This window comes from Hoplias malabaricus, chromosome 12, assembly GCF_029633855.1.
Source record: "Hoplias malabaricus isolate fHopMal1 chromosome 12, fHopMal1.hap1, whole genome shotgun sequence".
In the NCBI taxonomy this organism is placed as follows: Eukaryota; Metazoa; Chordata; class Actinopteri; order Characiformes; family Erythrinidae; genus Hoplias; species Hoplias malabaricus.
Window position 1 is genome coordinate 25578210 of NC_089811.1, and position 13325 is coordinate 25591534.

The following is a 13325-nucleotide window of genomic DNA, read 5'->3' on the forward strand; positions in this document are numbered from 1 at the left end:
AATTCAACACCTTAAAAACTAAAACAAACAGAAACCCTCAATTTACTCAACTTTGTATAAATCTCACAAATTAATTTGAAAATCTATGAAACTATTTTAATTTATTACTTTTTCATGAAGACCCATTATTTTTTAGTTTTGTTAGGAACTCCGTTGTCAAGTGAAGTCAAGTCTCAGCCATAAACAGAGTTATAGATGCCACTATAGTATCACAAGTATATCTGGCTACATCACCTTCATTCAAATGGGATATAAAGAGGTGTCAGTTTTCCAAGGAGTGGGCTTATTTATTTGTTTAATTACCCGTTCACTGATGGTAGACTCTACCAATTAGAGAGCAGGAGTATGAAACAACAGCCAATCGTAATGCAGAAATGCGAATTGTCAACCAATCCCAGCGGTGGATTATGGACTGCTAGCAGGAGGCAGGGCTTATCCGGAACACGGGGGGTTGGTAACAGCGCGATTTGCGCCTCATTGCGCAGCGAGACCAACAGAGGGCGCCACAGCACTGAGGAAAAAAGTGGACAGACGTGACATTCACCACTGCTTCACTTCAGTTCACGGCCACACCGAAACCAACACAGCCAGCGCGGGGTGAAATATTACAACCCAGCACGTCGAGCTTTCAGAACAAGGGTCCTTTACTCGGGATTTCCTCCACCGTTACTGTTGTGGAGCCTGAGTGGCCTGTTTAACAGCATCGACCAGACTAAAGAATAATACCTGACACTGGGAGAGAGCCTAAACAATAGTGTCGTAAAGCGCTCTTATGTTACCTGAGGGTTTCTCGTTTGTTTTAGCGTCAACTATCGTACGTTTTATCAATTGGTAGCCATCTACGGTAGAAATGTAAACTTGTTTTAAGCTGATATATATATATATTGAAAAGCACATTTTAAATTCTCACGAATGATATGAATGCAGTTTACTTTGTAATATAAATAACAATATAATATAACACTGACGTTTCTCACACACAAGTCCAGCACCAAATATCGTGTAGCAAAGGAAATAAAACACAAAGGACATTTTGAACAAACCCTGATAGATGTGTCTGCTTGGCTTAACCCGTGTGTAAGACATGAGAGAGAGCTGTGGACATAACACTTCTGACCAGGTGACAGTCAGAAAGCGAGTGCTGAGGAAGGCTGTTGTGAGGTTTTAACTCTTGTGTGGGACATGTATACAGCTTGGCTGCCCCTACAAGCGGCTAATCGCGGTTTGGAGGGACTCCATGCGGGCTCCTTAAGCTCTTCTGCTTTCCAGTTGGAGGAGTGTCCCACGTGGTTTCAAGTATAAAAAAAACACTTTGGGCGAAGTGTCGTGATTGCGAGCGAGAAACTGAGTCTTGAAGGGCAGTAGTATCCTCTCCTGGAGAGAGAGAGAGAGAGAGAGAGAGAGAGAGAGAGAGAGCGCACCATCATTTGAATTTCGACCTGAAGCGAAGGAAGGTGTGCGTGAGGAGAAGAGAGTTGTTTTCCTGGAGCTCTTCTCAACTCCTGAAGGAACTATTCTCTGCGCTGAAACGCAACCAGGACCTGATCACTTTGTGACTCCTGTGCTCGAGCAACTGCTGTCTTTCATTTGCTTTGAGCTCTGGAGCATCAGGGGATGTCAGCCACGCTTCTTTTGCTCATGTGAGCTGATCAGGACTCTGCTTGGATGGTGGACCTCCCCAGAGCTGCTCCACCTGAACATTAAACCTGTGGACCCCTCTGTAAAGAAGGCAGGACTGATTTGTTTCTAACTGCTATTAAATGACATCCACCAAAACCCCGAAGTGGGAAGTGACAAGAAGTCCTATCGTGATTTCTGTGGCTCTTTAAAGCCCCCTAACCCCACACCTACTACTCGTTCCGCTCTAAAGCTTAGTACTCGGCAACTTCTTGAACTTCTTTTTAAGGTTCTGGGACTTTATACAGCTAAAGGTGTGGCGGGAAGGTCCTGGTCATTTAAGAACTTTTAAACGTCTCGCGCCCGAGAACATGAGGGATTTGTGAGCGCGAACACAATTGGTGACTTGTGCAAACCCTCCCAAAGCTGCAAAGACATTCAATATAGAAGTCATAAGAGGAGACAAAGCATGAGGCTAATCTCGAGCTTGAGTTTGCGCGTCCCCGCGGCGGTGCTGACTCTGTGCCTCGTGCTCTCCGGGCACCGGGCTCGCGCGCAGGACTCGTGCGCCTCGTGCGGGCTCGCGCGCCCAGAGGACTCGGACCGAGTGGACAGGGACTTCGTGGAGGCGGTCAAGAGGCACATTCTCAACCGCCTGCAGATGAGACAGAGGCCCAACATCACGCACCCCATCCCCAAAGCCGCCATGGTCACCGCGCTCAGGAAGCTGCACGCGGGAAAAGTGCGCGAGGACGGGCGCGTGGAGATCCCGCACCTGGACGGACAAGCCGCCTACGCCAACGAGGTGCTGGAGGAGACCTCCGAGATCATCAGCTTCGCCGAGTCAGGTGGGTACCACTTCTGTGGCGTCTTAGGCCAAAACACACACTACACGAATCAGTTCATTGTGGTTTAACAGTAAGTACATTTACCAAACGGTGGAGCATTCGAGCTGTGCGTGGTCCTGGACGCAGCGTTGGGCTCGGGGTGGATTCCGCACACGCTTCTTCCTGAGAGACATGAATGAGGTGATTTAGGGAGGCGTTCCGTTTCATGAATTCTACTGATTTATTCTACAGCTATGGACTACAGAAGGGTTATTTAGTAAACCTAATGATTAGAGCCATGTATTACACTGTTTTAGAATACAGTTCACACTTCCTTCTGTTGTCATTGTGTCCAACTATTTACACGAGAAGAACTTTTTTGTGCTAAACACAACTATTACATAATAATTGCTGTATAGACCCACATACACCAGATTGTCCATAACACCATGCAAATTATACATAGAATACAGAATCATCGCTTTAGTAAACGTTCTATATAGAAACATATACAATGAGTTCTGTGTAGTAAATAAAAAAGTAGGCCTCCATTAATTGAACATGAGCTGAAAAGTAGCCCCGTGTACGTAATGTAAACCTGAAGTGGGCGTACCCCAGCGTCTCAATCCCACGGCATTACTGAGACCGCCAAAACTATTAAAACTGTCAGTTAGCAACGAGTTTTCATTCCCTCCAATAACAAAACAACATCATTTAAAAGCTTTTTTACCACAATTTTGGAAAAATGGTACTGCACGTATTTGTTCATCAAGGCACAAACAATGCAAATGTACATCTGTGAGGGGCCTTAAGGTCCCAATATCTTAAAAATAAACTGTATGTTCTAGCTCAGGATAAAGGGGCCTACTTGTACTTTATATTTAAACTAATTATTTTACAACTGATTGCTTCACTGAAGCGTCACAGCCCACAGCACATGGAATCAACAGAACTGGGGCAGAAATGCAGTGTAACCTACTACAGGTTTTAAGTTCCCTTGCCTAAAGGTTTTAGTAAATCCATGAGAATGCTCAGTGATATCAAATTCATAGTGTTCTGAGTGTATTTAATTTAAAAGATGAGAACAATAATTCAGATTTGGACATTCGTTTAAATATATACGTATGTGACGAGTCTGGTATTGTACTCAGGGAAAAGCAGAACATTTGGACCATACTTGGTTAATGCACTAAAATATCTGAATTGTATAATATTATATTTATGATTTTATATTTTTATTAATTATAATAATAATTGTATCCCTATAGAACTAAATCATTACTCTCTAAGATTTTATTTTACATTGTTATCTATTGTTACATTTCTATTTGTCATTAAATGTGGACACTGTATACAGCAGCTAGCGTTTTAAATGATAACAAAACAATTATAAACACATTAGTAGAAATGTATATATATCTATATAAACAGCAATTTCATCACTGGCCCATGATTCCCATATCAGTGCATCTTAATTTTTACAATGTAGATTGTTTTTGTGTAGATTTATTGTAGATAATGTATTGAAATGTAGATTTATTTCAAGAATAGATGTTTGCCAACTTATAAAAGGAACACACATTTTCAGTTGCCCATTTCTCCAACTTACAAACAACAGAAAACATGTACATTTACATTGTTACACTGATAACATGATCAGTGTTTAAAAGTTACCACAAGTTTCTCACTCTCCTGAACAGTATGGTGAGGTAAAAATGATACAAGTGGGAGGTTAAGCGTAGCACTTTTCAAGTTGGCTCCCTTATCTCCCCGTCTCAAACACCACACAGCACAATTAGCTTGGACAGTTTCCGAACCCCTTTCTCCACCAAGAATGATCTGAACACAGTCATGACAAGGGAACAAAAGAGAGGCAATTATTGGTAGAGCACTGTGCGTTCTTGCTAAACCCAATATGTCAACATTGGGAATGAAAAAAGAAAAAGAAAACAAAAGAAATAACCCAGAATAATGCATGAGACATTTGAGTCGTAGTGGGTGATGGAAGCTGGGATGAGGAGGGGATGGGGGCGGGTGGAGGTGGGGGGTTTAATGATCCGCTCATATCGCAGTTCTGCAAAGAATGCTTTTAAAATATCAAAGCTTATCCAGGCCTTTTTGCATTTCCCCCATTATTCATGACACCTTTGAACCTTTGAGCAGCATTGTAACACAGAACTGGCTTTGGTCCCCCGCTCTCTGGACCCCTTCTGCCTCAGGGCCAGCTGGCGCTACCCCCCCAGAGCGGAGCTGCCAGCCAGGGCATGGCTTTAGCACAAACCCCCGAGGCATTCTGCTGCTGAGCTGCATTCTCCTCCACTGAGTCTTGAGATGCTCTCCAACAGTCGCATTTACAGTCCTGTGCAAAAGTTTGGACACCTCCAGGTTTTCTAAGTTCCAGTTGCCATTCATATTAGGTGTAACCTTCATGATGAATGGACCAACAGAAATAATCCTGAATCATTTAAATGAATCTTAACTGAAAGTTAAGAATGTTGTAAAGTTACCATTTTGGAAATGTGAGGAATTGTTCCAAAGAGGCAGTCTGCATGGCATTAACTGTGTGTTAAACATGCACGTCTTCTGAAGAGGATGTGCACTTGTCGTCACATAGAAAATGAACACGACCAGGGGTATATATGATACACAGGTGATAAGTCAACAAATCAGTGCTGTTCTAGGCCTAGCACTGTAAGCCATCTCTAGGGAGTGCTGGATACCTCTCTCTTTTTTACTTTGCTGGGTGCGGTGCTCTTATCAACCAGCAGCTTGGCTTGTACCTCACACCCTGCTATAGGAGAGCAGAGCGGAGAGGCCGCCAAGGTGCAGGTGAGGACAGCTGCCAGCTTCATGTCTCCGTTAACGCTGTCCTCCAGGCCGTTTCAGTAGGATTTGGTGTCCCGTAGGCACAGAAGCGAAGCGAGAGATGCGGGCTTCTCATTTGTCGGTAACCATTCGGACTCACTGAACTCTTCACGTCCAGCCCGACACGGGGGTATTAGGCTTTATTATTTGACATTATTCAGCGTGGCACAGCGTTCATAGGGTCAAAAGGGTTTGCAACAGGACTCTGCTCTTTCATCAAGACATGTCAATCATACCCTGTCGGCATTGATCCCTTCAGCAAATCTTTGTCTCTCTCTCTCTCTCTCTCTTTTCCTGACACTGGATCCAGTTGTGGAAATTAGAGTTTAGAGTTTACAGTCTTTGAATATTGGCAAAAGGTCAGAATTTAATCAGGCCGCAGGTCATATTCTTGGCCTTTGCTGTTGTCCCAGCCAAGCAATTCAGATGAAACATTTCAAGCATGAGAGCAATCTCCAATGAAGTGTTAGAATGAGCCAGCTGCTTATATGGTCAAAAATCGAGTTACTCATGCCCAGCATGACATTCCTCATAGGATTCTTGGGAGGGATAACCAGAATATTGTGGCTGCATTGGCAAACCACCCGTGGTTTGCTGCTATCTTTGAAGCGGTGTGGCAGCGTGTGGTCTGGAGGTGTCTGGTCTATTGAGTAATGAGTGTAGCGAATTATCAGCCATGTTGTTTTGTTGGCAACACAGGTAGGAACACGCTGAGGCAACTATAAGTGCAGTACATGCACTGGCCCACCCAGGCATCAGGTGAGCCCTACAAGCTAAGTCCAAGTGTCTCAAAGCCCCACTGGCACACTCATGTAAACACATCCAGCCAATTTAACATGAAGCATGACTGATGTCTTTCTTCTGACAAAGTGCTTCAGATGTGGGTAAGTTGTTAGATCTTCAGACAGGACTTGGTTGTTAACATATGCTCTCTGTGTCCTCAGTGTTGATTGTGAAGATGATTTTTTTTTTAATTCTTAAGTATTCAGTCAATACTTCTTTTGGTTTAGATTTACAGAGATGGTTATTGCACATTAAGGAACATTTCTGTAAAAGTGCCAGTTAAGCCAGTTTGGCTTGTTTTCTACTGTGGTTCTAGACAGATAGAAAGATAGAAAGATAAATTCACAGACCAAAACTCAGAAGACTCATTATATTAACATCTAACTGAAGCATTTGAAATTTGTTTGATGAGAAAGATTCTAGAGATATTTGCTGTACCATATTTGGTCACAGTGGTGGTGGTTTGAATCAGACATCTCCAATTGTCAAATTGTTACAAATATACATCCTAAAGCAGGAGACATTTATGCAATGTTTTGGCCTAAGACATGTTATTTAAAAACATTCACAGCAGATAGTTACATTCAGGTTGTCATGAGACAAAATAATTCCCATAGGAAATAATACCTTTACCTATATTACATATGAGAACACATATGCAAAAACAATTACAGCAAAAAAATTCTGATAGTTACTGTGTAGACATTAAAGTCCCTGATAAAGTTGTAAAGTTGGTACGTTTCTCATTTCACATGAGATTCCTCAAATGTTTGATTGAAATGCAATATCTTAAAGGAAGACTTCACCTTTACATTGTATTTAATTAAGAGTATACACCAGAATTTATCACTCACTTAATCCTTCAGTTTAAGGTGTTCCCTGGGGATAGACACTGAATTGCTAACTCTCTCATACGCCAATACCTTGGTTTGTATGGGATCTGTACTCCCCCACTTTAATATCATTAGAACACAGGAGTCATAAAGGGAAAGGTCTCACAGAATGAGTCATGTAAGAAAACAAAGTGTTAATGTGAGCCGATAACCAACCCATCTTTTGTTGGCCTCCCATGGAGTCAGAGAGACAGTGCCGAGAGCCCATCTGTGGTCCAGCTCAGCTGAGAGTGGGTGTGCCCAATCCAAGCGTTGGCAGTGAGTGGGTCATGTGGACACTTTCCAGGCTGCACCCCACCTCACTGTTTAGAGGGACTGTGTATAATACTAAACATTAATGCTAACGTACATCTTTCAGTCCATTGGAAGCATGTCTTTCACTTTGAGCAGAAATTACAGTGTACTGCAAATAGTTGTATTAACTTGTTTGGAGGTTATTGCCATATGAGCAAATAAATTTGCAATCCAGCATGTTTATAAGATAATATGTCTAATAATTGTAGGGGAATTGTTGATTACTTTTTTCCTTGGCTGCCTGACACCATGTCTTCAGGGTGTTATATTTTGGTACCTCCTGAGTTTTTACACATGCTGTTTTGGGATTGCTGAGAGGCCTGGTTTCCCTGCCAGAAATGGGAAAACGAGTCCGGACAAGGCTAAGCAACTGCTACATAGGGGAAGGCAGACTGTCAAGAGAAATGAGCCATCTTCAGAAAAAAGCTGTTGACACTGACCTCGCCTAATCAGTTAACAAACAAGATCATTTAACCATTTCAGCTTGTGCCAGCAGCAAGCAGATCCGCTATTTAAACCAAGAAAAAGATCACACAGAATATGGTTAATTACACCATTCATCGCTGGGGTAACATCAGTAATTATCTTCTGCCACAAAGGAGCAGTTAAAAAAAAGAAAAAGACAATAGCCCAAAGCACTGTAAAAGTGCGGCAGAGTATTCGAAATGCTGTTGTATTTAGAAAGTAGCCAGTGTCATGTAAATGGCTCTTATTTTTTCCTCATCATGCCTTTTATTTGAAGGCCACACGCTCAATACAAGGCCGTGCCACAGCTGTCTCCTAATACCTCACAGAGAGCATTGTGCTGTCAGTCTCTGAGGCTCCAGGAGCTCCAGGGTTTTCACTGCACTCACTGTGAACTCAATGAACCCCCCGGGACAGGCCTACGTCCACTGCTGCCCCCCTGCATCTGCAACCCACAGCACAAGGCCAAGTGGGCCGGGGCCCAGGACTGCGCCGTTGCAGCCACTACTCCATCTCTCTGGGTGGTACATAACCAAGAGAGACTGACTGATCATTTGAGGAATCTGGACCTGCCTGGGCTGTCATGTAATAAGCAAGAGCATTGTTAGACATGTAATTCCAAAATCCACCGCAGGCATAAATAAGCAGCTATGAATCTTCAGAACTCTTTGGCACATTGGCTCCAAGCTTTCAGCCGTGTTTCAATTTTATGTCTTATAAATTTATCACCCTATCTAGGCTTATTATTCATATATTAATATTAAACGTTATTGATGATGAAGAAGAAGAAAATGAAGAATAATTACCTTTATTAATCCCCTTAGGAAATTTTATTCTCTAAATTTAACACATCTGTGGTAGTGACAGAAACACACACGAGAGCAATTCTTTTAGCCGTACACACTAGAAGCAGCCAGTTGCCATACATCTTTGGTGCTTGGGGAGCAGTTTGGGGTTTAGGTGCCTTTCTCAAGGGCACTTAAAAAATAGATACATTTTTCCTGCCTGAGAATAGAAGTGGTGACCCTCTGGTCGTAATCTTGCTTCTCTAACCTTAAGGCCATGTTTGCCCTAAATATTGCCCAATAACTACTTTATTTTGTGTTAGGAACGATTAATACCAATTCAATGATACCAATACAGAAAGTTATTATTAACACACTCTCTATAGGGACTTACATATGGTGTTCATTCTGCACTGTTTACAACACAATTTCTAGGCATTAAAGTGTGTGTTTATGTAGAAGATGGGTTATTCTTTCACTTTTATAAAAAATGTAATATGAAGTCCCTAAACCTTTGCATATGGCAGTATGTAAAGTATTTTAAAAAGAGATTCAAAAAACCTCTTCCTTCTATTCCGACAGATGATTCAACTTCATCCAAGTCGACGCTCTACTTCCTGATCTCCAATGAGGGCAACCAGAACCTGTACGTGGAGCAGGCCAACCTGTGGCTGTATTTGAAGCTGTTGCCCAATGGTCAGGAGAAGGGTTTGAGGCGGAAGGTGACAGTGAAAGTGCACTACCAGGAACCATCTATTCAAGGTGGGGGCCGCTGGCCACTGGTGGAGAAGAGAGTGGAGTTGAAGCGAAGTGGATGGCATACCTTCCCACTGTCCGAGGCAGTGCGGGCAGTGCTGGGCAAGGGCGGACGACGGCAGGACCTTGACGTGCGCTGTGACAGCTGCGAAGCATCCGGTGTCATCCCCATTCTTGTGGAGCCCTCTGACCCGTCGCACCGGCCATTCCTGGTGGTCCGAGCCCGCCAAGCTGACGGGAAACATCGCATCCGCAAGCGTGGCCTGGAGTGTGATGGCAACAGTGGTGGCCTGTGCTGTAGACAGCAATTCTACATTGACTTCCGCGTCATCGGCTGGAACGACTGGATCATCGCACCGGCTGGCTACTTTGGGAACTACTGTGAGGGCAGCTGTCCTGCTTACATGGCTGGCGTCCCTGGCTCAGCCTCCTCCTTTCACACAGCCGTGGTCAACCAGTACCGTATGAGGGGCATGAGCCCTGGCTCGGTGAACTCCTGCTGCATTCCTACCAAACTCAGCACCATGTCCATGCTCTACTTTGACGATGAGTATAACATCGTCAAGCGGGACGTCCCAAACATGATTGTGGAGGAATGTGGGTGTGCCTGAGGGCATTTTGAATCAAGTCAAAGGAACGATTCAAAACAGACATGGTCCATGTGTACCACATGCATATAGATACGTGTTATTATATGTACACTCAGAACAAGTACAATCACGCACGAGCGTGTGTGTGCATGGAGCAGCCGTTCGTCAGATGACGTGATGGAGAAGTGACTTGTTCCCGTCTAATGTACACAAAGGCATTGGAACGAGAAGGGAAAAGTTATCACCAAAAGTCTTTTTTTTTTTCTTTTTTTTTTTTTAATTTCTAGTTTGCCATTTCTAGACATAAAAAAAATGGCATGGGCCCTCTCCTCTCAGTAAGGAAAGAGAGACTCGTATCTAACTTTATGGCTGGTTTTGCCTGTTGATGAGTACTTAGCAACCACCATTCCAAGATTGGTAAAAGCACTGATATATCAAATGTCCTACACACGTCAGATAACAACAGCACTTCAACATTTCAAAGACATTTCAAAATCAAACCATTGGAGTGGAGTCTTCAGGAACTATAGATGACATCACTCAGTTTGGTTCTCCAGGTGTTCTCAAAACTGTGGCTGAAACAATCTGTGGCATTGTTATATATCAATCGGGGTAGGCTAAATGCAAACTGAGAGCAGCCTTTAGGACACTGGCATCCAAAAAAACAAAACAAAAAAAAAACAGTTTCTCTTGCCCTGCAGACACATCACATGTCCATGTGACAGACCGCTGAACCAAGGGAGGGAAGTCTAACAGGTGAAGTACGATGTTCTAACACTCTGGCTGTGAACTTTGGTGGCTCATAAATGCCGTCAGCACCATGTGCTCTGTGGAGGCGTCATCTTACTGACCAGCTGGCAGCACAGCACTTGCAAAAAAACGCTCGAAATGCACAATTTAAAGCACTTGCGTATTGAAATGCCTTTAAAAGGGTTCTCACAAGGTGCACCTACCCATTCATAGTCCTAGTCAACATAAAGTGCCGCACTAGCTATGCAATATACAGAAAATGGAGATCCATGTCAAGACTGAGCTGTTTCCTTCTGCTAATCTTTAACTCTTATATCAATACTTGAAAGGTGATCCTTCGCTTTTTTTCCAAAGCGGACGATTGTTGAAATATTTGCACTGAAAAGTTGCGGAATTACTTAAAAGAGAACAATAGAAAAGACAAAAAAAATCTGCCACCGAGAGAAGTTATTTTTATAGTAGTAAGACTGAGTTTCATGAAAATGTGCATACCTTATGATGGAACCAAAGAGGCCAATATTCTAGCTATTATATTGTGGCAAGGCCATTAAATAATGTGTAAAACTTATTTGTTGTTTCTTTTCAAGAGGCCTAATCACTGTATCAGGGTACACCAACATGGATTTCATTTTAGCTCATGTTTTCTGTTTTGTTGTTTTGTTTTTACTTTGTACAGTAAAACTTATGGAACAGACATTTCATCTTTAATGCTCCCGTTTTCTATTTAATAAAACTTATTTCTAGCTGTTGTCATAAAGTCAGTTAGTTAAACATGTCAGCTCTGTACAGTTTATGTAAAAATGGAAAGTATGCTTTCTTAAATATTTTGTAACTTCATAATAAATTCTTATTCTGCATTGTAATGCTTTTTGGGGTGTGGTTAAGCTCATGTTGACTCATATGAGTATGTTGACATGTTTAAGTATGTCATTTCACTTATCTGTATTAGGAATCACTGCAATATGATAATATGGAGGAGCCACGTTTCCTTGTTTTTTCTCACAGAATGCGAGCAGATAAATAATAATCTTATCTCCAGTTAAACTGTCTGTGTTTCTGCGGAATGCACAGGACGGCAGATGTGACATACCAGTAAATGTTTGAACAAAACATACTCATAATATGTGTCATTTGCTCTGTCCTGTCAGCTGTGAGGCAAAAGGATTCCCACCCTTCAACATGTAGCCACATGGCCTGATTACATCAGAATGGGTTCCCTGAAAGCCCTATCTGTGCACCATGCCTTTTCTAGACCCTTGAGGCAGAGCTATGAAAACAAGTTGGTATGTTGGAATAACTTAATCCAAGAGAGCAGGCCTGCACACCTACCAGCAAGTGCAGTGTTTCTGCAGGATCCCAGTGCAACGCTGCAAAACAAAGCCAAGCCTTCCAAAATATGCCACCTAACCCAAGGACACAGGCAGTATAATTGCCTGAAATTTAGTCTTCCCACATCTGCCAAGTGCAGGAGATATGAGTGTTGTGTGAAATAACATGTTTGGGGTGGACGTCTCAATCAAGGGAGAGAAGGAATGGGATGAGTCAGCTCTGGTACTACTACTGGAGGGTGACAATTTTGTATGTATGTGTGTATGTGTGTGTGTTTCACTGTATAATTTGTTTTCTGAGAGAGAGAGAAATCATACAAGGCTGAGCTGTCTCATCATGCAGTGCAGTGTTAACGGTGCCGGCATGGCTGCTGGAATGTTAATGACACCGTAGTTCTCCCCCCTGGCTACCTTGTGAAGCCACACACGCACTCACTCACACATACACACACACCACTGATCATCATGTGCCAAAACACACACAGTACTGAATATGAAAGCTGAGTTAAGTCAACAAAGGTGAAAAAGATTGATGGTAACAAATCTCATCAAAGTTGCTTTGGCTACGATGTCAAAAACATATGGAATGTGCTTTACACTGCCTTAAAAAATGGCAACATTTCCATGACATTAACATAATATTGAGGAATCAGCCATGAAAGGAAGATAACCGATACACTGGAACTGTTTACCAAATATGTTTGGCATATAAAGTTCCAGCTGTGCTTTGAAATCCAGAATAGAAAATGAGGACATTGCTTCAACTTTCCTAAATACCCTCAGCACACCTTAAATAACATAACAACAGTGCGGCAAAACAACTTAGAGCCTTCAAAGGGTTGAGAGAAGGCCTAATTACTTCTTTGAAATGAAAATAATAACACATAATATTATGTCATTATTCAATATAATCACTTCCAAAACTCTGCAAGTATTGCCAAACAACCCTTGTTTTTTATTTCATTGTGAAACATGTTTAAACCTTAAAAATCCCAATGTAAAATTATCCAGTTAGCAGTTGTATTTCCTCTACAGTATATATCGATAATTCAAATGAGCTCTCCCAGAACATCAAGTGAGAGCAAGTGAGCTCTCTGCTTAGGACATCAGGTGCTGAATTAAAGGGCAAACATGTCAGATGAATTACCAACATAATTAGAAAGTGAAAACAAAATCAGTCTGACAGGGAGGGACCAATTCTATGGGGAAAAAGTAGAAGTCTAATATACGTCACTGCCTGTGAAAATGAGAGGTAGTCTAACCAGACTGTCAGTTGTTATAAATAGTAAACTGTGAGAACTGTATGCCAAGGTTCACTGTTAAATGCCAGAGTCCCTGTAAAACTGCTACAAACAAACATATATAAATATAT

General features: G+C 42.3%; 1 protein-coding gene across 1 annotated transcript; it reads left to right on the forward strand.

The window, feature by feature from the left end:
• The first annotated feature begins 2086 nt into the window (after positions 1-2086).
• Positions 2087-11424, forward strand: inhbb (inhibin subunit beta B). Its single transcript, XM_066685919.1, has 2 exons — positions 2087-2465; positions 9112-11424. The coding sequence occupies exons 1-2, from the start codon at positions 2087-2089 to the stop codon at positions 9894-9896; spliced, it is 1164 nt and encodes a 387-aa protein (XP_066542016.1). The 3' UTR covers positions 9897-11424.
• Positions 11425-13325: the final 1901 nt, after the last annotated feature.

Bases quoted from the DNA above. Each gene is read 5' to 3' on its own strand.
- inhbb (XM_066685919.1), top strand. From the start codon at position 2,087: ATGAGGCTAATCTCGAGCTTGAGTTTGCGCGTCCCCGCGGCGGTGCTG. The intron at 2,466-9,111 runs GTGGGTACCACT...CTATTCCGACAG, and splicing joins CATCAGCTTCGCCGAGTCAG to ATGATTCAACTTCATCCAAG.